Consider the following 26,052-nt stretch of genomic DNA (forward strand, 5'->3'; position numbering starts at 1 on the left):
ACCATAATCCACTCATCCCGGCTGCTTTCTATGCAAGAGTACTATCCTGAAGAACATCATTCATAGCTGAAACTAGGGATCCTAGATTTAGAGAACATGTGTACACTACCCATTAAGAAAAACAGAATGACAGGGAAAATGTTCCTTTGAGGGATTTGGATCTACTAAGGAAGAGAGTATTATGGAATAGTTTATAGAGATAATTTGTTTTTATTGGGGCAGGAAAATGAGAACTATTTGTGTTATATATTTTGTTTTCTCTCCCTGATTTTAAGACAGTCATTCAAGTCTTCTTGTCTTGAATGAGATTAGGCAATCTTATTTGGCCAAAGCAGCAGTTTCCTGAAGAGAATATCTCTTCTTGCCTTTTGTTTTAGAAAGCCTAAAGTCAATGAGGGGATTCTCTGTTAGAGAAAAAGGAGAGGTGGTGTCTTTGAGGGATAAAGAGTTTGCAAAGGGTTCTTCCACTTCAAGAAAAATAGGAAAAAAATACGGAGAGAAAGAAAACCCACCATGACTAGGAAGAGGACAGAAGTCTGAAGTTTCAATGAAGTAGAATGGGAACCTAACTCACACTTCCCTCACAATTCCCCAGAGAGATAGCAAGATACAAGAAGAAAGACCTGGCCACAAGATAAGCCCAGAGAGGCTGATTCTTAGCTTCTGGCCTTAGCAAAGATTTCCATGTTCATGTATAGTATGGGCTTAGCAGAGACATCTGCCTCCAGGGGACCATCTAGCGTTGCACAATCAGCACATGACTAGTAAGGAGTGTAGACTGAAAGACCCAGAGAAGCCTTCTTGAATATCCTGCTGCTTGTTTGGTGAGAGCTGGGAGGCACACTGGCCTCAATCTAATAACTGCTACTAACTTCATTATGAAGGGGAATTGGAGTCTGATTTAAAATTTACTTCAAGATGAAGGAAATATAACAGTTCTTCGCATGCCATCATATCTGATGCATCTATACTTTGTAATGGTATAGATGAGTTTTTAAAAAAATCTGTTAAAATAGTAAATGGAATATAAAATTGTATATTTGTATCTGCATTTGAATCATTTTATTAAATTCCATACAGTGAACTAAAAATTTGAGCAGCTCTGTGGACTATATTTAAATAAAAGTTTTACAATACATAATATAGTCTCATCAATGTTTATGATGTACTGAGCTCATAAGTTTTACCACTCTGCATCACCAATGGCTTTTGCAAATACATAGTCTCTCCCTCCAAAACACATAACACCATCTTTCAAATAGAATTTCCATTTGTTCTTGCTTCGATGAATCTGCAGGGAGAAAAACAGTCTAAATTAATTAGTTTTAAAGTCAAAGGGTTATCTACATTTCTTTGCACATCACATGGGATTATTCTGACCCTGAATGGAAGTTTTTAAAAATAAGATCTCCTTAAGAGAGTTCATTCATTCGTTCAGCAAATATTTGAGGTTCCTGTGTGTCTGATATAGTTTTCAACACTGAATATATATCAATTTTAAAAAAGAAATAAATACTTTAAAAAAAAACAGGAAAAATTGTCTTTGAAGAGTTTACATTTGAATAAGGATGGAGGAAACGGAAACCTGATAAATACATAAATTATGTAGAATATTAAAAGGTGATAACTGCTATAAAAAGAGAGTGAGGAATGGAAGATCACAAATACAGAGGTGGGGTTATGATTTTAAATATGAAAGTTAGAGTGGGCCTGACTTATGAGGTAACATTTGAGCAAAGACTTGAAGAAGGCAAGTGATAAACCCAGGAAGATACTGACTGGAAAGCATTCCAGGCAAAGGAACAGAAGCACAAAAGTCCTGAGAAGGGACATGCCTGGAATGCTCAAGAACAGCAAAAAATTCAATGTGTCTGCAAAGGAATAAAGAGAAGATGTAGTTAATATTATCACAAATTTTAAAAAGTACTTCATTTTGAAGAAAAAAGTCACTATAATAAAGCACTGAGCAAGGTCTGAAGATATTAGCTTATAATCTATTAGATTCTATTGGCTCTTCTTTGAACTCAATAAGTCAGCCTAGATAAGGATAAAATAAAAACTAGGAAATCCTACTACCACAAGAGGTAAGAAATTATAAAATACCACCTCTGGGTAAACCACGAGTGATTATGTATTTTAAAAACTGTATAAATGTGGAATCTGAAATCAAAGGTAAAAATTAAACCTAGTTGTTGACTGCAAATAGTCAAATCAAAAAAGAGAAGTCTATGACGAGTAGTCAGATGAATTTTGTAGAAGCATAAGAAAATACAAAGGATAAACCCCCTATTTTTGTGAAGAAAAAAGTCCTATTATGGAAAATTTCTTCTCAGAGTTTGAATCCCATATTTTCACTTGCATGTATCTTAAAAAGTCTCAACAGGAAGTAACAACAGAATCCTGAACTCAGCAAAGTTGATAAAATCAGACTAGAATTAGGAGAACAACAATAGCAACAACTCATCCCAGTAGCTTTATCAAGTTACTATATCAAGTGACTACATTTATTCTAAAATGCAAGGAAAATTCGATATTAGGAGTTTATTAATATAAAAACTATATTGCTAGACACAAGGGAACAAATAATATAATCACCTCCTATGATACTGGAAAAGCACTAGACAAAACTCACACATTTTTAATTTTTCAACTCAAAATAAGAATCAAAGACTATGTCCTACACACACATTCCCACCTCAGACCAAAAACCATTGACCTAGTGCTTAGTGAGAAAAATCCTAAAAGTGTTCGCGCTAAGGTCAAGACATAGACAAGGATACCCACTGTTATCCAACTTTTCACTCCAGAGGTTCTAGCCAATGCAATTAGACAAGAAGTCGAGATATAAAAATTGAAAAGGATGAAATTTACAGATGCAATGACCACACTGTATGAAAAATATATGAAAAAAAAGTATGAAAAACCTAAGTTAATTTTTTAAGTGACTAAATAAGAATTCAGTATTGATACAAAATTAATATATAGAAATCTGTAGCCTTCATGTATATACATACAGTTAAGAGATATACAGAAAGAGCCAACTTACCACAGCAACAAAAGATAAAATAGCTAGAAATAAATTTTAAAAATACTTGATTTACTGGCACTATTCAACACATTCTCCTGTTTGAAATATTTTCCTCACTTTGCTTCTAGAATACTCCTGGTTTTTCACCTAACTCTCTGGACACTCTTTAGTTTTCTTTATTGATTCCTCCTTAACTATCTTATCTCTCAGTTTTAGAGTACAACAGGACTCTTCTTTCTGGCTATATTCACTTTCTTAGTAATCTTAACTAATCTCATGGCTTTAAATACCTTCTATATGCTGATGACACCCAAAATTTACATCTCCAGTTGACAACTCTCCCCTAAACTCCATATTTTCATTCAACTGCTTCAACATCTCTTCCTGAATGTCCAATAGATATTTCAACCAAGTTTAAAATTAGGACACTGGTCACCTCTCCTCCAAACCTCACAGTCTTCCTCATCTCAATGGAGAATGGCCATGCATTCTTCTAAGTGCTCAGGCCAAAAACCTTAGGGACATTCTTTATGTCTCCTACTTAAAACCCATATTCAAATCCATCAGTAAATGTTAGTTCTATCTACAAAGCATTTTCTTATTCCAACCACTTCTACTACCTCCACTACTACTACTACTCTTGTCTAAGCCACCATCCTCTCTCACCTGGATTAATGTGTCCCATAACTAGTTTCCCTGTTTTCATCCTTGTTCCCCTTCAGTCTATTATAAACATGGTAGCCAGAGTGGTCCCATTAAAAACATAAACCAGATGTCATTTCTCTGCTCAAAACTCTCTAATGACTTCCCATCCAAAAACTAAAGTACTTAAAATGAACTATAATATCCTGCTCTTCACTTCACTCACTGCTCTGACCTCCTCACTGTTTCCTGAACACAAAGGTATTTGTCTACCTCAGGACTTACATATTTACTGTTCCCCTTATCTGAAATGCTTACATCCAAATACCCTCATGGCTCATTTTCTTACCTTCTTTTGAGCTTTACCCTATCATATTCTCAATAAGGCCTCCCCTGGACATTCTATCTAAAATTACAACCTACTCCTCAGCATTATTAAAATACCACATTCTATTAATTTAATGTGATCTCAATGAAAATACCAGTGGGGTTGGTTTTGAAACAGACAAGTTGATTCTGAAGTCATTATGAAGAAATAAACAATAACATCCAGGAAAACTCTGAAAAAGAACATCCTGAAGAAGTACTAGCCCTACTAGATGTTAAAAACCTCAATAAGTAAGTCAAGGTAGTACAGGCCAAAGAACAAACCAATGGCATAAAACAGAAAATCAAGAAGTAGACCCAAATACATATAGAAATTTGGTAGATGATAAAGAAATCATTCTCTTATCAGTGCAGACAAGACAGACTTTTCAATAAATAATATTAGAAAAATTGGGTAACCGCCTAGGGAAAAAAGCTGGAACCATATGTCACATTCTAGACCAAGACAAAACAACAAATCGATCATTTATTCTAAAATATAAAGATTAATATTTTAGTCATGACAACACTACACATACCTAATAAAAGAAATAGACAAAAAAAAAAAAAGCCTTGCATTTTAAAAAAGAAACCAAAGAAATCCTAGAAAAAAACATAGATGAATTCCTTCAAAATCTTGAGGCAAGAAAGAACTTTCTAGTCATGACTCAAATTTTAGAAGCAATAAAAATAAAGGCTGACAAATTCAGTATCTTCATGAAAGACAGAAAAAGCATTGAAAGCAACTGAAGAAAAAGTATTTCTACACATACCAAGGGTAATTTTCCCCAAAATAATAGAGCTCTTAGAAATCAATAAATAAACCAATAATCCACTTTTTTTTAAATAGACAAAGATTATGAACAAGCAATTCACATAAAAGTAAATATACTGTTACTCTCTTTAAAAAGACAAGGTGCAGAATACAGTGTCGTCTGTGCTACCTTTTAGGCTTGTACTTGAATCAAGAAACTCTATATTAAGAAACTAATATAACCGGTTACTTATTTATACTCAAAGCAGGGACAGGGAGCTGATAGGAAGCACAAATGGCGATGGAGTGGGAACCAGACTTTTCATGGTATACCTTTATAGTGTTTTGTTGTTTTTAATGTTATGTATACATTATCAATTTAAGAAAAACAAAACATTCACAAAGAGGGAGAGAGACAGAGATACTGTGCTATACACTTAACAATTACTCACTGTACTAACACCTAAGGGACAAAGCCAGCTATAAGCAAAAGTTTGTTAAACTGTCAAATGAAGATGCAACAAATTCAAATAGTTACACACTCAACTACAAACAGTGTCCTATTTATAGCATAAAATACTCCTATCTATAGTAAAAGGTTTTATTTCACCATTAATCTTCCCTATGATTACTTTAACCTTTATATTCTTAGACATTCCCTGGGCTTCTGAAATAACATGTCCATACACTTTAATTCTCACTCAGCATGTTAACCAGTGACCTTCATTTAACCTTTCCTGATAGCACATCTTAATACTTGCAGGTTTTCCCAAATTGTTAATTTATAAATTTTAAAGGTAAATTCCATATGCTAATCAAAGTCAAAAATGTACTTTAAAAAAAAAAGTGTCTCAAAGTTTAATGAGCATGCAAATCACCTTGAGGGGGCGGTTCTTGTTAAAATGCACATTCTGATCCAGTAATCTGGGATAGGACTCAAAATTCCACATTTGTAACACTCTCCCAAGGAAACTGATACTACCAACCTTCAAAACACACTTAGTAAAGCTCTTTAAAGACTACTGAAAAGTCTTTCGGTTTACTTGAGTCGGACAATACTACTTGAAACAAGGTAAGCAATGACCAGAACCTGTAAGTTACTCTTTTATAAAAATTCACTATAACAGTGGTCCCTTCCACCCCACTTTGACCTTACAGATACATTTTCTTTACTAGCTATCTTCTGACTTCATCCCTTATAAAAACTTTTCAATGGTTCTTCAATGCCCTGGTTTTCATTAAAATTCTTAGTGTTGTTCTTAAAATATTAACTAATTAGAGAGTACTCTCAGACAATTCGATTTGTTAACACTATACATGTAATATCACTTCTTCTACCTACACATAATGATCTAGAAAGTACTTTGTACTCTATGGAGCACACATATAATTTAGTGCCTTAAAATGTTTTCTTCACAGAAGGTAACACACTGTTTAAAAAAAGTAAAATAAGTTTCAAACTAAGAACGGTCCCTTTTCTATTACATGTTCCTTCCTATGCTTATGTTTACCAGAATCTAAATTGCCTTTTTCTATCTGTATATAATGTTATAGGGAAGAACATTAGGCTCAAGGTTGTTGTAAGAAGCAAAAGACAATGTATAAGAAAATACTTTGAAAAATACAAAGCACTATGTAATTAATTACAAGCTATTTCCGACAACAAAGTACAACAAAGGATATTCTATCCATAACGATCTAGAAAGTACTTTGTACTCTATGGAGCACACATATAATTTAGTGCCTTAAAATGTTTTCTTCACAGAAGGTAACACACTGTTTAAAAAAAGTAAAATAAGTTTCAAACTAAGAACGGTCCCTTTTCTATTACATGTTCCTTCCTATGCTTATGTTTACCAGAATCTAACTTGCCTTTTTCTATCTGTATATAATGTTATAGGGAAGAACATTAGGTAGAACTTTGTTGTAAGAAGCAAAAGACAATGTATAAGAAAATACTTTGAAAAATACAAAGCACTATGTAATTAATTACAAGCTATTTCCGACAACAAAGTACAACAAAGGATATTCTATCCAAAATGATCAAGAAAGTACTTTGTACTCTATGGAGCACACATATAATTTAGTGCCTTAAAATGTTTTCTTCACAGAAGGTAACACACTGTTTAAAAAAAGTAAAATAAGTTTCAAACTAAGAACGGTCCCTTTTCTATTACATGTTCCTTCCTATGCTTATGTTTACCAGAATCTAAATTGCCTTTTTCTATCTGTATATAATGTTACAGGGAAGAAAATAATCTTGTTTTTATAGAAAAATATTTATTTTTACAATTCAAAACACAATCCTCTATTTCAGGTATATTGGAATTGTTACTGAAAAAAAGTCAAAGATGTAAATATGCATTAGTCATCGGGGAAATGCTAATCAAAAACTCAATGAGGTACTACTTCACACCCACTAGGGTGGCTAGAATCAAAAACCCAGATAATAAGTGTTAGTGAGAACGCAGAACAACCTAAACCATCATACACTGTTGGAGGGAATTAAAAATGATACAGCCACTTTGGAAAACAGTCTAGTAGTTCAAACTATTATCACATGACCCAGAAGTTCCACTCCTAGGTATACACCAAAAGAAATGAAAATATATGTTCAAATGAAAAGTTGTATACAAATGTTTATAGCATCATTCTCAAAAGCCAAAATGTGGAAACAACCCAAATGTCCATCAACAGATGAATGGAAAAACAAAATGTGGTATATCTACTCAAAAGACTAGTATTCAGCAATAAAAAGGAATGAAGACCTGTTACATGCTACAACATAGATGAAACTTTAAACACTGTATGAAGTAAAGAAGCCAGTCACAACAGACCACATATGACATGATTCCTTTCATAGGAAAATCCAGAATAGGAAAGTCTAAAGAGACAGAAAGTAGACTAGCGGTTCCTTAGGCCTGGCAGTGGGGATGGGGTTTCTTTTTGAGGTGATAGCAATAGCCTAAACTGACCATGTTATTGGTTACACATATCCATGAATATACTAAAAAACATTGAATTGCGTACTTTAAATAGGTAAATTGTGTAGTATATAAATTGCATCTCAAAACTTCTAAAATATAAATATGTAAATACACATGAATTAAGAATAAAAATTGACCATTCTACTACATAATCAGTTATAGTGTTCTTTTAAAAAGAAAAAAGTATTATATTTTAGTTGCTCAAGTTAAATTGCTACTAATTTCTAGGCTTGAAATTTGAGAGACATCTTCAACCCTCCCTTGTTGATCATTCTCTAATATCCAATTAATTGCCAAGTCCCACTGATTCTGCCATCATAACCTCTGACTCTTCCACAATCTACACTGCCATTCTTAGTCTGGTATCTGGTTACTTCATGTCTGCACTATCCTTGTTCTTACCATTTGCCTCTTCCAAATTAGAAAATACTGCCAGTTTTTAAACACAATTACAATTTTTCCAATAACATTCTTAGAAGGCTAATGTCCATCAAATCAAATCTGGATTTCTCCTTAGCAGGATTCTGGATTTTCCAATCTGCTCCCAACTCAGCCTCATTTCCTAATACATCCAAAGGAGAACACTTTAGTCAAGGCCGAGTTGTCCCTACACTGTTCCTTTTACATTCTACATGCATTCATTTCTCTGCCTTTTATCAGCCTATTCCACTCTGAATGCCACTCTCCACACTTATCTATATCCAGCAAATCATTCAAGACCTATTTCGAAACTCCACATCACCCACCAAAGATTTGTGGAGAACTCCAACTGAAAGTGATTTCTTGTATCTCCTAGCCATTTCTAGGACTTACTGTCCTGTGCCACATATCTTAGCCACTTATCTTAATATTTGATGTACCTGTCACAGATTTTAGCTTTTGGTTTATCTACCATCTTATTATACACCACTCTATTATTCCACACAGAAATCTTGTTTCAATAATATTGTCACCTCCTTGAAACAAAGACTATCACTCTTTTTTTGTATCATTGAGACCACCAGCACAGTGTTAGATCCAAAGTAACACCCCTAAAACTTACAGAATTAGCTATTTCAAGATTAATTTAACTATGAACTATAATTCTCCATATTTCCCATTATTTTACATGTAAAATTTCTACTATTAATGCAATTAATAAACCCAAAGTCTAAAAGGTGAATACAGTACCTTGTCATACTGACAGACGATTACATTATCTGTGTCAAACAGGTCTGGTGCATCCTGCTCACTAACATCATCTCCGGAATTTAAAGGATCCTAATGATGAAAGATGGTTACATTAAGAAATTGAATCGTGCTTTGAATTTTTAAAAGATAGACATATGTAAAAAAAGGAAAAAGAAGAGACAGAATAGTAGTGTACTTAAAAGTCAAATAGCCTGAGTTTAAATCGTAGCTCAGCCACTTAAAAACTACTGACCTTTGGCAAGTTACTAAAACTCCTCATGTCTCAGTTTTCTCATCTGAAAAAATGAGGATAGTAACAAGACCCATAGGGCAGTAGGAATGTCAAATAACATAAGGCAATTAAGACTTAATATGGCATCTGGAACATATGTAAAGCTACCATAAATGACAGTTAATACTACTTACATGCTTCTTAATTACCATATTCCACAAATACTTCAGTGCATTTGTCAGAATTAGATCAGATATGTCTCTACTCTGACTGCCTTCTTTACCTCCACTCCCATCCCCTAAACCTCCCATTATCTCTAGTTAAAACTAACAAATACAGTAGCTGAATCCTAAATTCTTAATAGCGGTTTAAATTACAGTTTAAAAGTTTAAATATTAGTGTACAAATAAGTCTCATTTTAAAACACAGAGTTAATCTTATTATTCCTCTTAACTCCAAAGTATATTAAAGTACAAATGTTATAAATTTACTAAAGAATTTGCAGTTCAAAAGTAATCTTCACCTCCTCCACAATGTCTATTTGAGGGTCTTCATTATCACTACTGTTGGCAGTTGAACCTCCATTTGATATACTGTCAGCTTCCTCAAGTACCTTCAGGTCTCCTCCATCAATAATCCCTAGAAATTCATTCTCATCCACATCTCTTGAACTTCCTATGTCATCAGTGGAAGATGTATCACCAGTCCCATCTATTTGAATTATTTCATTAATATCATCATCAGTTCCCTGAATGCTTAAATCCATCTGAGAATTAGAATCCTAAAAAAAAAAGAAATACAATAAAGTTTTTCAAGTAAAACAATGTGAATGAAATACTGAATCACACATTACTTAAACATCTCACAAGTGATCACTTAAGATGTTTCTTTCCTGTAAGATGATGTTCCCTAATTTTGAATTTTAGAATACCCCCAGATTCCTAATAGGAATAATTTTTAAATTATAAAGTAAACCCACTTACAGTTACATGTTGACAGCAGATGAGTTCCCTGCTTTCAGATAATATTTACTAGTGTTTATATACCTTAAATTTATATAGTATCTATTAGGTTTTAACTATTTCATATTATTTCAAACAGTAATTTGATGAAGTGAAAAGGACAAGTGACCTCATGCTCAATGGATAAATAAAAAATACAAAGGATTGTACTAGCTGAAATAAGCCAAATACAAAAAGACAAATATAAATCAAAATTGATATAACTGGAAAAAGCAGACAAACCCAAAATTATAGTTGAAGAATTCAACATTCCTTTCTCAGTAATCAGTAGAAAAAGTAGACCGAAATTCTGTAAGGATGCAGAAGACCTGAACAACACAACTAATCAACTTAACCTAAGTGACATTCATAGAATGCTCCACCCAAAAATAGCCAAATGCACATTCTTTTCAAGTGCACACAGAATGTTCATCAAGATGGACCATATTCTGGACCACAAAACAAACCTTGGCAAATTTAACACACACAAACTATGTTCTATAAGCAGAGGAATTAAACCGAAAATCAATAATAGAAAGATCTGGAAAATCCCCAAATATTTAGAAATTAAACAACACATTTCTAAATACCATGAGTCAAAAAGTCACAATGGAAATTAGATCATTTTAATTGAATGCAACCAAAACATAAAATTTCAAAACTTGTGAGATGTAGCAAAAGTAGTGCCTAAAGGGAAATCTATAGCATTACATTATAGTAGAAAAAAAGCAAGTCTCAAATCAATGGCCTAAAATTCCACCTTAAGAAACTAGAAAGAGAAGACCAAATTAAGTTCATAGCGAACAAGAAAGTAATAAACATAAAATAAATAAAGTTGAAAACAGAAAAAAAATTAAATCAATTAGACTCTTTGAAAAAGAGTTCATTCTTTGAAAAAAAAAAATCAATACAATTGATAAGCCTCTAGCCAGACCAACAAAGGAAGAGAGGAAAAAAAAAAAGATAACATTAGGAATTAAAGAAGGGGTGTTGCCACAGATCCTGAAGACACTAGGATAAGGAAATTGTCATTTGGGTTGCTATAACAAAATACCATAGACTGAGTAGCTTATAAACAATAGAAATTTACTTCTCATGAAGGCTAGGAAGTCCAAGATCAAAGTACCAGAAGATCTGATGTCTGAGAACCCACTTTCTGGTTCATAGATGGTGCCTTCTCATTGTATCCTCACATGGCAGAGGACCTAGGGAGCACTATGGGGTCTCTTTTATAGGGCCTCTAATCCCATTCATGAGGGCTCCAACCTCATGACTTAATCACCTCCCAAAAGCCTTGCCTCCTAATTACCATCAACTATGAGGGTTAGGATTTCAATATATGAATGAGGGGAGTGCATAAACATTCTGAGTGATATAAGTCAATAAAAAAATTAATTTTATGTCCATATAATAGCAATAAACAACTGGAAATTGACATTTTAAAACAGCACTATTTAAAGCAGCAAGAGAAAAGCAACTCATCATATACAAGAGGTCCTCAATAAGATAATAAGCAGATTTCTTAGTAGAAACATTGAACATCAAAAGGCAGTGGGATGATATAAAGTCTTGACAGAAAAGACTATCAACTGGGAATTCTATATCTGGCAAAATTGTCCTGCAAAATTGAGAAATTAAAGGCATTCCCAGATGAAAGCTGAAGGAGTCATCACCACTAGACCTGCCCAATGATACTAAAGGGAGTCCTTTAATTTGAAATAAAGCTAGAGAGTAACTTGAAGCCATACAAAACCATAAAGTTCTCTAGTAAAGGTAAATACATGGACGAATATAAAAACCAGTATTATAATTTTAGTATGTAACTCTACATTTTATTTTATGAGGTTAAAAAGACAAATGCATAAAATAATTATTATAAATCTATATTAAGGTAATATGTAAAAGTATATTAAGGGGTACACAATATATAAGATAGAATTTGGGACATCGATAACAGAGTGGGGGAGGTGAAGCTGAAAGGAGTTTTAATATGAAATCTAAGTTGAGTTGGTATCAGTTCAAATAGATTGTTATAACTTTAAGATGCTATAAGTAATCCCCATGGTAACCATACAAAACAATCTATAGAACATATACAAAAGGAAATAAGGGAATCAAAATGTGTCGCTATAAAAAATAAACTAAACACAAATGAAGGCGGTGAGAAGAAACGAGGGACAAAGAACCTAAAAGATGCACAGAAAACACATAACAAAATGGCAAGTGTAAGTCCTTCCTTATCAGTAATCATTATAAATGTAAATAGATTAAACCACCCAAGCAAAAGACACAAATTGACAGGATGGATAAAAAATGAGATCTAACTATATGCTGTCTACAAGAAACTCACTTTATATCCAAGGACACAACAGCCTCTAAAAAATCCATAGGTCAAAGAAGAAATTTAAAAAAAAATCCAAAGAATAAAAATACTTCATCAAGATATAAAACATATCGAGACAAAACGAAAACACAAAAAACAAAACTTATGGGACGTAGCAAAAACAATGCTAAGAAAGAAAGTTAGAACTGTAAACGCTCATATTAAAAATGAAAAGGATTTCAAATTAACAACCTAAATTTACACCTTAAGAAACTAGAAAAAGAACAAGTAAAGCCTAGAACTAGAAGAAAAGCAATAATAGCAATTAGGGCAGAGATAAACGAAGTAAAAATAGAAAAATAAGGAAAAAAAAAAATCAACAAAACCAGGAGTTGGTTCTTTGAAAAAGTCAACAAAATTGATAAATTTTTGGCTAGACTGATGAAGAAAAAAGAGATGACTCAAGTAACTAAAATCAGAAATGAAGAAACTTTACTACCAATTTTATAAACAAACAGATTTATAAGCGAATACTATGAATAATTATATACCAACACATTTGAAAACCTAGATGAAATAAACAAATTCCTAAAAAACACATAACCTAACAAGCCTGAATCATGAATAAATAGAAATTCTGTATAGACCTATAACCAGTAAGGGGATTGAGTCGGTAATCAAAAAATATCTCAGCAAATAAATGTTCGGAACTAGATGGCTTCACTAGAATTCTACCAAATATTTAAAGAAAAATGAACACTGATTTAAAAAAAAAAATTCAACAAAACAATAACAGAATTCAATAGCACATTAAAAGGATTAAATACCATGACTAAGAGGAATTTGTTCCTGAAATGCAAGGATGGTTCAACATGTGAAAAATCAATGTAACAACACATTAACAAAATGAAGGGGGGAAAAAACACACAATCACCTCAACCGATACAGAAAAAGTATTTGACAAAATTCAACATCCTTACAAGATAAAAAGCACACTAAGACCATAAGGAAATTGCCTCAACATAATAAAGGCCATCTGTGAAAAGCTCTCAACAGCATATTCAAAATGGTGAAAAATTAAAAGTTTCTCCTCTAAGATCAGAAAAAAGGCAAGGATGCCTACTCTTACCACTTTTATTCAACATAGTACTGGATGTCCCAGCAAGGGCAATTAGGCAAGATAAAGAAATAAAAAACATCCAAATTAGAAAGGATGAGGTAAAATTACCTGTTTTGCAAATGACATGATCTTATATGTACAAAACCCTAGATTCCACAAAAAAAATTTTAGAACTAATGAATAAATTCGGCAAAGTTTCAGAATACAAATACACAAAAATCAGTTGCATTTCTATACATTAACAATTAATAACTGAAAATAATTTTAAGAAAACAATTCCATTTGAGATAAAATAGAATAAAATACTTAGGAGAAAACATAACCAAGGAGGCAAAAGACTTGCTGACTGAACACTAAAACATTGCTAAAAGAAATTAAAGAAGACATAAACAAACGGGAAGACATTCTATGTCCATAGGTTAGAAGAATTTTGGTAAGATGTCAATACTACCTAAAGCTATCTAACAGATTCAGCGCTAACTCCTATCAAAATCCAAATGACATTGTTTATATAAGTAGGATAATCCACCTTAAAATTCATATGGAATTTCAAAAGAAGACACAAGTTGGAGGTCTCATATGACCTGATTTCAAAAATTACTAAAAAAACTATATGAGTTAAAACAGCGTGGTATTGGCATAAAGAGAGACAACAGATCAATGAAATAGCCCCAAAATAAACCCCAAATATATGGACTAATGATTTTCAGCAAAAGTGATAAGACCATTCAACGAGAAAGAGACAGTAGTTTCAACAAATAGTGGTGGGGAAACTGAGAATCCACATGTAAAAACAATAAAGTTGGACCCTTAGTTGATATCACATATAGAAATTTACTCAAAATGGGTTAAAGACTTAACCATGAGAAAAAATCATAGAAGAAAATCTTCATGACATTGGATTTGGGAATAATTTCTTAGATATGACACCAAAAGCACAGGCAAAAAACATTTGATAAAATGGGTTTCATCAAAATTAAAAACCTGTGTGCATCAAAGGACACTATCAACAAGGTGAAAAGGCAAACCATAAAAGGGGAGAAATATTTGCAAATCATATATGTGATAAAGAGTTAACATCCAGAGTATATAAAGAACTCCTACAAACAATCTGATTGTAAAATGTGCTAAGGACTTGAATAGACATTTCTCTAAAGTATACAAATGGCCAATAAGCGCATGAAAAGATGTTCAATATCACTAATCATGAGGGAACTGCAAATCAAAACAATAATTAGATACCACCTAACACCCATTAGGACGGCAACTATCAAAGCAAAAAACAAAGTAGCAAGTGCTGGCAAGGATGTGGAGAGATTAGAACACTTGTGCATTGCTGGTGGGAATGTAAAATGGTGAAGCTGCTGTGAAAAACAATATGGTACTTCCTTAAAAAAGTAAAAATAGAATTGCCATATGACCTAGCAATTCCACATCTGGCTGTATACACCAAATAATTGAAAGCAGGGATCAAAGAGATATTTGTACACCCTAGTTTATAGTAGCATTAGTCACAAGTGCCAAAAGGTATAAGTAACCCAAATGTCCATGAATGGAAAATGAATAAATAAAACATGGTAAATACATAAATAGAATGAAATATTTAACCTTAAAAAAGAAAATTCGGACTCACTACAACATGAAGATGGAAAACATTATTCTGTGTGAAAAAAGACACAAAAAGACAAATGCTGTCCAATTCTACTTATGTGAGATACCTAAAATAGTCAAATTTAGAGAGTCAAATTCATCAAGTAGAATGATGGCTGTCAGGGAAAAAGGGCGAGGGAGGAAAGGGGAGTTATTTATTAATGGGAATGGAGCTTCAATCTGGGAAAATGTTCTGGAGATGGATGATGGTGATAGTTACACAACGATGTGAATGCACTTACTGCTACAGAACTGTACAGTTAAAAATGGTTAAAATGGTAAATTTTTACAATAGAAAAAAAGGACAAAATCAATAGTGGTAACTGTCAGATGTGTAATAACACTGACACAGAGTGCTGGTAGCAGGAAAAATTGGCACACCTCTTTTGAAATATTTAGAACCATAGAAATTTTTACAGTTTTTCTCAATAATCCTACCTTTGAAATGTATTTTTAAAAACTGTAAATGAAGCTTAAAAAAGGAATAAAGTTGTTCCTTATGGTGGTATTTTTAGTACTATTCATAATAGCACCCCAAACCATGAAATACTTAGATTTAAAAAAAAAAAATTATCTGTATGTTGAGAACTATAAAACAATCAGAAAAGTCAAAGAACTAAATAAATTGACAATGCATTGTGAAGATATCCATTTTCTCCTTTTTGATCTATAGATCTAACACAACCCAAATCAGAGTCCCAGCAGCTTTTTTTGGTAAAAATTGATAAGCTCATTCAAACATTGATACAGAAAAGCAAGGGAATTTGAAAAACCAAAACAACTTTGAGAAAGAACAAAATTGACATACTCTCTGATGTTCAGACTTACCATAAAGCTACCATAATCAAGACAGTGTGGTACTAGTGCAAAGATACAAGAATTAATGAAACAGAGTGAAAGTCCACAAATAAACCTACACACATATGGTAAGTGATTTTCGTTAAAAATGAAGTGCTTTAGAAACTTACTATGCTTTAAACAATGCAAGTCCCTTCAACAAGTGATACTAAAACAAACACCCATCTGCAAAAAAACAAAAACAAAAAATCCTAAATCCTAACCTTGCACTATATACAAAAATTACCCCAAAATGGACCATGGTATTAAATGTAAAATCTATAAAATTTTTAGAAGCATGAGATCTTTGCAACCTTTGGTTAGATAATATACATGAAGCAAAAATCAAGAGGAAAAAATAATAAATTAGACTTTATCAAAATCAAAAACTTCTCTCCAGAAGACAGTGAAGCAAGGATGTGAAACTACAAAACTTACACATGGCTAGTAGAAATGCAAATCCCACCATACACTGCTAGTGGAAATATGGCCACTTTGCAAATGAGTATGGCAGTTTCTTATAAGCCTACAGGTACCAAATGACCTAGAAATCACACTCCTAGGTATTTACTCAAAAGAAAATCTCAGTCCACAACAAAAACAACCTGCAGGTGACTGTTTTTAGGAGCTTTATTCACAAATGCCAAAATCTGCAAACAACCCAAATGTCCAAATGGTGAATGCATAACAACTGTGCTACAACAAAATATACTGATATAAGCAACAACATGGATGAATCTCAAATGTATTATGCTAAAGGTATATATGATTCAATTTGTTAGACATTCTGGAAAAGCCAAGCCTATACCAAAAGTTAACAGAACAGTGAATGGACTGCCAGAGAACAGAGGTTGAGGGAGGGAATTGACTACAAATGGGCATGAGGGACTTTTTTGGAAAGTTCATACGGTTATTTGACTCCAACATCCTCTTCCAAGATGGTAATTTGACCAAAATAGCCAGCAGTTTTGCAGTAATATCCATCATTGATACTGTAGGACCATGAATAGAAAGATTTAAGTCTTTCATATGGCCAAACATCCACTACATAGATCATCAATGAACTCCTCCAAGTCATTGAGAGGGTTTTAAATGTCTCCCAAATGATCAATCGAGCATTGTCCTTTGAAAAGCCTGAAAAATTCTGCATGAAAAAGAATTTAACATTTTGCCCACACTTTTTGACAAATGTCTTGAAAAAGACAATAATTCAATACCTTCGTACTAATGTATTTGAGTTTCATAGCAGCCAATGAGACTTCTTTTTGAATTATTGGCTGTATCTTAGCATTAATGCATGCCAATGTGCTGAAATAGATAGCAATGCTCTCTTTACTGAAGCGGCAAAACCACATGTCGCCAAGCATCTCAGGAGCACCATCATTAATGTAGAGAGCACCAAATTCTGCTAAGGAAAAAAGAAACTTTTCATTATTACCAAGATGTTAATATCCATTTCCAAAAAAAAAAGTCTCATAACATAGGAAATTTTTGATGGTGCCAATGTGCAAATAATGATTAAAATCAGATGCTGGCTGCCCTGAGCAACACTAGTATTTTTATCTTGTAGAACGTTAAAGGAAAGTCACTGCTGATTCTTCTATTGATTCTGGCTGAATGTGAAGAAATGTCAACAGCTCTAGTGTGGACGGCATCATCTGACAAAGGCATTGCTTCAATTTTCTTTCTCTGTTCTAAAACAAACTAGCTCAATGATTTCCAAGATTCTCAGTATCACCACGGTCTTGTCAATTGTACATGGCTTCTGTAGCTGAATGGTAAATAAGCAAATGCATAGGATGCTGCAAAATAAAGCTTTGTTTGTCAAATCTAGCTTCCAACCTTCCCAATTTAAGCTATATTCTTAATAAAAGAACCATATTTTTCCAATGGCTGCTAAGGCCTAACAGAGCTTCATACCTATATGTGGGGATGAATATAAATCAAGAGAAACTGAAGCTATAACATAGCTTCTGTTCACATTATAAAACTAAACTATGTGAAATTCAGTTGCCTATAATCATGATAGCAAGGCAAACCTCTAATTCTTAACAGAAATGTAACCCAGTTATCTACTATAACAGCATTAATGATTATATGTGACCTGACCATGCACACTAGCATCCCATGCCACTCTACTCTCATTTGGCATGAAATATACCTTAACATATTATGACAAATACAAAAACTATGTTGTTAAGTTGGCTTTTTTCCTATAAAGAAAAACACCACATATCTGGTTTAAAACTCTCTGATTTAGAGATATTTAGGAGTGGCATATAGTGACTCAAAATATATTTGCCCAGTTAACTGCATTCTGAATTCAAATAACTATTGATATATTTTATCTTTTAGAAGAATATCAGAATGGATTTGGAAGAAAATAAAAGCTCTTACTTGAAGTTATATATTCTCAATCCTCTGACTCTGTCCATTTTTCATTCATATACTGATTCTGAGCTAGATAAGTGGTTCTTAATCTTAACTACACATTACAATCACCTCAGAAAGCTCTTAAACACTAATGAGTGGACTCCACTCCAGAATGGGGTAGACCTGAACATTTTTTAATGCCCCAATGATTCTAATATTTAGCTAGAATTGAGAAGTACTGAGCCAAATAATCACAGAGACTGTTCTTCAAAAGCTTAAAGTCCAGTATATATTACTAGATACTAAGTATACAGATTAATGTACCCCTCAAAGCAAATAGAACACTTTAGTGTATCTTAACTACCTAACAGAAACATGCTTAAGGTGCTATAACACAGAAGAGATACATCCAATCTAGTAATGAAGGGGGAGGGGGAGGTAAAGAAGTATTAGAGTGAGATTTCTGAAGGAAGCGATAAATGGATAAGTAGGAATTAACCAGAGGAAAGGACAGTGGGGAGAAAATCCAGGCACCAAGCAGAGAGGATAACAGAAGCAAAAAGAGAGGTAGGAAACAAGGTTAACAGATTTGCTTACAGTCTGGTGTTCACATATTTAGGCATGAAATGAAGTACGAAACTGTGGTGGAGAAAGAGCATAGAGGTCCTTGCATGTCAGTGATGAGCTAAGCAGGCTGCATTTTGGATAAATCTCTGGTAGCCATGAGGAACAGAAATAATAGCTAACACGCAGTGTACTGCTGAGCACTTTGCATTATCTCATGTAATCCTCACACCACAACTCTGTGGTAGATATTAGTATCCTTATTTTACAGATGAGGAAACAGTAACTGTCCAAGTCACAGAGATAGAGAAGGGATTCAAAATAATTCTGATTCTTGAATCCTAAACCTTTAACCTTTAGAATGGATGGATTCGGAGGAATGGTTTGAGAAACAGCAAAATAAGCTAGTTAGGTAACTATTATGTTATCCCAAATGAGAGGCAATTAGTGCACTGGCAGTAGGGATGAAGAGATACTTGGTTTTAAAAGTTATCAAAATCACATGATTCAGCCTTAAAAGGGAATGAAATTCTGACACATGCTACAACATGAAAGAACCTTAAAAATATCATGCTAAGTAGAATAAGCCAGTCCTAAAAAAACAAATATGGTATGATTCCACTTATGAGGTACCTAGAATAGTCAAATTCAGAGATAGAAAGTAGAAGTTACCAGGGACTAAATGGAGGGCGGTAGGGAGAAAGTTATTGTTTAATGAGTACAGAATTTCAGTTTGAAATGAAAATGGTCTGGAGGTGACAGTGGTGAGGGTCGTACAACAATGTGAATGTCCTTAATGCCACTGAACTGTACACCTAAAAATAGTTAAAATGTTAAATTTTATTATATATATTTGCCACATTTAAAAAATAATTTTTAAAATCACATGATATAAGGAGAATAAAGGGAAAGAAGAGCCAAATGCTAACTGTAGTCTTTAGCTTGGGACACCAGGAGGGCAGTGGCACCATGCACTATCTCTGATGAGAAACAAAGAATTACTGTGACATTCCAGTAGAGCTGTCTAGAAGGCAAACAGACACAAAAATGAAGCCCAGAGGAGTAACAGGGTTGGAAGTGTAGTCAACAAACAGGTGGTTGTTAAAACCAAGATAATGCCTGAGACTACCCAGGGAAAACAAGGAGAGAAATGAGCTGAGGATAGACTCTTAGGAAACAGGAGGGGCAAAGAGGAGGAGCTCATGAAGATTAATGGATGCAGTAAGAAAGATAAATATTTAAAAGATAAGGCAGCAGAAATGACAATATTTGGAACTGGGGCAATGAAGATGGTTGGGGAGGGCATATAAAAGATAAAAAGAAATTAAAGAAGATATACTACCATACCCATTTCTCTGTTAATTCTATATTTGGAGTCCTAAGAAAGACATGAGTTTCTAGTTCCCTATGGCATTAAAAGATTAGAGAACAAAATTCTCACACTGAGAAAAAACTTAACATAGTCACCTACACTTTAAAATAGGAAAACATCAAAAATTGTCAGGAATATATTTTATGAAACAGTAAGAATGTTAAATTAACATAGAAACTTTAAGATCTCTGATAGTCTACACAGGAAAAGAAAACAATTATTGCTAATTGTAACTTGTTTTAAGCAATGAGAGCTTTTGAAAAGCTACTTATAAAAAAGATACAATTTTTTTGAAAATTATATCAGAATAAACTTTACTAGATTATGAACTATTGTATCCTAATTTTTTAATTTTATAAATACTTTTGAATATTTGAATTTTTGTTTTACCCATAGATCTACTTTAACACTAACAAGTTATATGAAAAGTTACTCAATATATCACATGTCCATAAAGCACAATAGCACTACTATACAGCTTCTTATGGTGCCAGAAGCTATTAAAAACTCTATATACATCTCTAATAATTCTAAAAATTATGAAGTTGATTTTATGCCAGGTTCACAGAAGATAATTTCAGAGAGAAATATTATATACCTTACTTATAAGTGGTAAATCTGGAATTTAAACCTATTTTGGCTCCAAAGCTTAAGTTCTCAACCACTATGCCCTAAACAATCCTTGATTAATCTCCCTTAACTAATCTATTTCTCCATATCAGAACAAAGTACAAGTTGACATCTAATAAGTAACAGTAGAATAGGTCCTTGAATTATCAGTTTTTGAATCATCAAAAATCTGCAAAGTTCAGAGGCCAGAAGAAAAATGCCTCCAAAAGTTTTAAGTGATGAAAACAAAATACTTATTTTAAATGTAGTTATTTTACCTCAAGACCAAATGTTTTATAATGTGAGTTTAGCCTATACTTCTTATATTTTATATATTATGTAGAAAATGAAAAGAATAACTCTAAAAACATTTTAATCTGAATATACTAAAACTAAACTAGAAATAGACTTACTAAAAGACTGAACGGGCTTCATCAAACACCTGAAATATTCTAATATAGGTTAAATAGTTTCTAATAGTCATTTTCTTTGTTGGCTATCCTTCACTGTATCCTATAGCATTTCCCTTCTACCTAGGAAAATGTTAAGGTAGCACTTAACTATCCATTGCTACAGATTTGTGCAGCAGTTCTAGAGGACCACTAAACCACCAGCTACAGACACAAACCATTAATTGTACATGTCACTAAAAATTGTCTAAATAGAGTTAGCTGTAAGACATATTTGTAAAAAGAAAAAATGAAATTTTTAATTTTACTATCCAAAATTCCCCATGAATCTTTCTGCCATCACTATTTCCTTGGAAATTAATAATTAAAATTTATTTTCAATATAGAAATTTAACTAGAAGCTATTTTTCAATGTTTGAATTCCAAAAGAAATTAACTAGTATTTTAGCAAACAAGGAGAAACAAGGTATCTACTAGAAGATAATTCCTCAGGTAGGAAAAATTTTTATATGGGAGTTTAGGAAAATTAAGTAGAGCAAGAAAAAAATACTTTGGACCTCTTTCGTATATTAAGTGTGACAATGAATTAACCTCAAAATATTCATTTATTAGGATGGATTCTCACAATGTAAGGGAGAGTTAAAATGGATTACCTTAAAACGAATGCATTTTCTTTAAAAAAAATTCTAATTCATTAATTAAAATTAAAAATTTAGTCTACAACCATGCCACCCTGAACGAGCCCAATCCCGGCTCATCTCGGAAGCTAAGCAGGGTTGGGCCTGGTTAGCACTTGGACGGGAGACCACCTAGGAAGACCAGATGCTGCAGGCATAAAAAATAAAAAAATAAGGGATTGTAAAATGACAAGGTCCTTATAATCTGTGAGGTCAACCAAGGGTTGCCTCGCTTAAAAAAAAAAAAAATTTAAAATGCTAACCATGAATACTTTATAACTGTTATAGTAAAAACAATCTTAAAAAATCTTGTAAAGGAAAAAACAAAACATACACTTCTGAGTAATCTTACACCTTAAAAAACTCAGGATGTCCATCATTGGCTACCGTTTATCCCCTAATACCATTAAATTAAACACAGAACTACCTTGTCCGAGACAGATAGGCTGCTTGGCTCCTCTATATGTCTTGGCTGCTTTACACAATCATATCCAAAAATCCTATTTTTAAGAACATGAAGCTGAACATCAGACATGTGCTGGTGCTGAGCCCCCTGAAGGCCTGGGGGCAGGGGCCCACCATGAAGATTTTGAGTCACATTAGCTGAAACACGGAGCAAAGGCTCCCCGTTAGCAACTGTTTGAGAGACTTGTGGAGGAAAAACAACTCCTGGAAGACTGATATACTGAGAGCCCTCTGGCTGACTCAGCAAAGCTTCAGACATTATTTTATGTTCATTTCCAGGAGTTACAAGTATATCACTGGTGGCATTTTCCAAAGGCTTCCTATCCATTGTCCCAGAATGAAGAATTGTGGGTTGTTGGAACACAGTTTCCATTCCCTGTGATTTTTCAGTAGTTGCTTGAAGAGAACATGGGTTCAATCGTGGAACACTGGTCTGTATTACTGAAGGTTGCCCAAGCTGTTGAAATACTTGAATTGGATGCTGAAGAATACTTGCTCTTCCAGAAGCCTGTGTCACCATAATTGGTACATTGACTTTATAAAGGTGACCTTTAAAAGGAGATATAAAAAAAAAAGTCAAAACTGTAAGAATAGAATCCTAATCTCCTTTAAAATAAAATCTCACTCACAACAGGTCGGGGAAGAAATATATCTATATGTTAATAGTGGTTATCTCCAGGAGTTTCTTTTATCCTTCAGAGTTTTTGTATTTTCTACAATAAATATATATTACTCAATTTCCAAAATTAAATGTCTTGCTTTGACTCTAGCCCTTTCTCAATATTGCTTATACAGCACACTTTGAGATACATACAAGCCACCAATATTTACTCCATGAACCTTTCCCATTGTTTGATAAATTGCGGTGTTACCAACCCGAGTAGGGATTTTAATTAACAATCATGGAGAATATATTTCATATATTTAAAATAAAAGATACCATATAACCATTATAAGTCTGCCCAAAAAGAATTTAATAATTTCAAAAGTTATCAAATTTCTCCCCTTTCCCTTAATATAAAACTAAAAAGAAGAAATTTATCTTTTGAGCACTAGGTGCTTTTCTTAAAATTTGCAACAACCAAAGGAATAGGTAGGAGTCTCTTTCAAATCAAGAAAAATTACTTTGAAAAGCAGAACGTGGATAATCTCCAAACATTTTGGATATTCTTTCTATTATGCCGTACACTATCCAAAAGAAAGGAGGCAAAAGTTGATCAATTTTATCTTTAGTTTTTGTTGATTAGAACTAGCAGGAACGCAGATATGTTATTTTGTAGTTGTCAAGACTTAGATAACTGACTTGAATTAGAGAAAACATATAAAGCATCTTATACAATGCTGGGAATGAAAAATTAGACAAGCCAAGTACAGTTATCTTTCATGGTAGATTGCCTTCATAACAATAACTGCCATTTATTATTACTTTTAAAGTAAGCTTTATTAAAAGTTCCTATAACTTCAATAACTTCTGATATAAAGTTTATTAAAAATTATGAAAATTAACATCAAGCAGTCAATACCAATGCTAAAAACATTTTTAGGCTATACTCTTACCAGATGCAGTCTGTAGTGTCACATCTGCAGGAACATGAATAGGATAACCAGGAAAAGTAAAGTTTGCACTGGAGTTTGAGGCACCCTACATGACAAATTTATATAAGAAAGTTAGAAAAAAGCTTTACTTATATTTTTCCCTTATCTCGTGGGAGGTCAAAAAATATTTCAGGACAGCAATTTGATAACACAACATTACACCTGAGTTCTTTGAATAAAACGGCTTTTTTATATTTTATTTAAATTATCTCATTAAGGATAAAAGGAATTTTGTTCTATGGCTATTAGCAACGAAGCCATTAAGTCTTAAACAATATGAACACTGACTCATAAAACTTGCCTGGGCCACTGATATGTCAAATATAAGAACCACAGCTGTTTATAGGAGATTTCTAGTTTGTATGTTGACCACGAATGGTATTTTAAAGTAGACAATATAATAGTGTATAATTTTTACTTTGGAATAATTAAAACTTAGGGTTTCAATTTTTTTTAAATACTAAATCAAAAGACAAAGAAACATTTGGCCTATCAGACCTGCAAAAATTTAAAAGATTAATAATACTCAATGTGGGTAAGGACATGATAAAAATCAATTCTCTCAGCCCACTGCTTATATGAGCATATATGTTACAATTCTTTTGGAGGGCAATTTTTCAATATATACCATGCATGATCTTCGACCCAGAAATACTACTTCTAGAAATTCATCCTGATTATCACACTAATACACAAAGACATATCTACAAATATAATCAATGGAATGTTATATTAGGAAAAAAAAACTAATAATAATTTAAATGTCCATCAATAAAAGATTGGTTAAACTCTGATACATCCACTAAGGCTAATCATTATTTAACTGGCACTGAAAAAGGTCCATTTATATTACTAAGTTGAAAAAAAAAAGAAATTACAGAAACAGTATAGAGAATCCTACTTTTACCCTGAAAATTAATATCACTTCCATGAAAGAAATCTAGATGTAGATATATCAAACAATGATAACAGTTATCTTTGGGGTATAATACTGCAAGGCTCTTTTACTTTCTACTTTATAAATTTGTTTGTTTTTACTTTTTAAAGGTACATTATTTCTTTAATCAGGACAAAAGGTATTTTCAAGAATTTCAAAGACAGATATTTCTTCATTGGTCTCCTATCAAAAGCAGTACCATTCTTCCCAAAAATCCTGGAAGGGGTGTGGAGGTGTGGTTGTTTGTTTTTAAGAAGAAATGGAAATAAGTAGACCCTTTTACCCTAGAAAGGTAACTCGAGCAGAAAGAACATGAAAAACAGTTAGTAGATTATATACCATTAGTGCCACAGAAGAAAGGTAAAAAAGTGCTATTTTTCTCCACCCAAAAACTACTCAATTTTCAATATGTAAGTTTTAATTTTACTTTCTGCCCCCCCAAAACCTAGGTGGGGAGAATCTATTCTTTAACCTTTCTTACACAAAAGTAAAAAATGACCAAAATATTCCATTTAAATCAAAATAACTATGATGTACCTCAACTCTGGGGGGAAAAAAATCAAGAAAAAAAACATGACATTGAAATAATAGGATCCAAATATATGACATTATACAGTGTATTAAAATGCCATACAATGTAACTTCAGAAATTTCCTAACGTTGGCAGTCTGGGCAGATGCTAACAACTGCACTGGAAGATAGGAAAAGCTTGTAAAGAAAATGTCAATTCTAGAACTCCTGAGTTTTTGCAACATCTATGTTACAGAAGCTATTCCTGTCTCCCCATCTTTTATCACATCTTTTCCTATTCAACTGGAAGATTAGGAATTATATCTACGCCCAGCCTTATGCCACCATTCACTAAAGGTGGGGCATGTTTTTGAAATATATCTTTAAAAAGCTACATACCAGTTCTGCTGTGGTAAAACTGGGAAGAGT

At 33.0% G+C, this 26,052-nt stretch overlaps 1 protein-coding gene across 1 annotated transcript in view; it reads right to left on the minus strand.

The window, feature by feature from the left end:
- Nucleotides 1-1,183: 1,183 nt before the first annotated feature.
- The window catches only part of GTF2A1L (general transcription factor IIA subunit 1 like), a 35,157-nt gene continuing 10,288 nt past the window's right edge, over nucleotides 1,184-26,052 (minus strand). Inside the window, exons 4-9 of the mRNA XM_015587494.1 lie at nucleotides 26,023-26,048; nucleotides 24,138-24,222; nucleotides 22,543-23,129; nucleotides 9,703-9,960; nucleotides 8,948-9,037; nucleotides 1,184-1,291 (exon numbers count right to left, since the gene is read on the minus strand). Coding sequence (XP_015442980.1) covers nucleotides 1,184-1,291; nucleotides 8,948-9,037; nucleotides 9,703-9,960; nucleotides 22,543-23,129; nucleotides 24,138-24,222; nucleotides 26,023-26,048 — 1,154 coding nt within the window. The remainder of the gene's footprint in view (nucleotides 1,292-8,947; nucleotides 9,038-9,702; nucleotides 9,961-22,542; nucleotides 23,130-24,137; nucleotides 24,223-26,022; nucleotides 26,049-26,052) is intronic.

This window comes from Pteropus alecto, unplaced genomic scaffold, assembly GCF_000325575.1.
Source record: "Pteropus alecto unplaced genomic scaffold, ASM32557v1 scaffold131, whole genome shotgun sequence".
Classification (NCBI taxonomy): domain Eukaryota; kingdom Metazoa; phylum Chordata; class Mammalia; order Chiroptera; family Pteropodidae; genus Pteropus; species Pteropus alecto.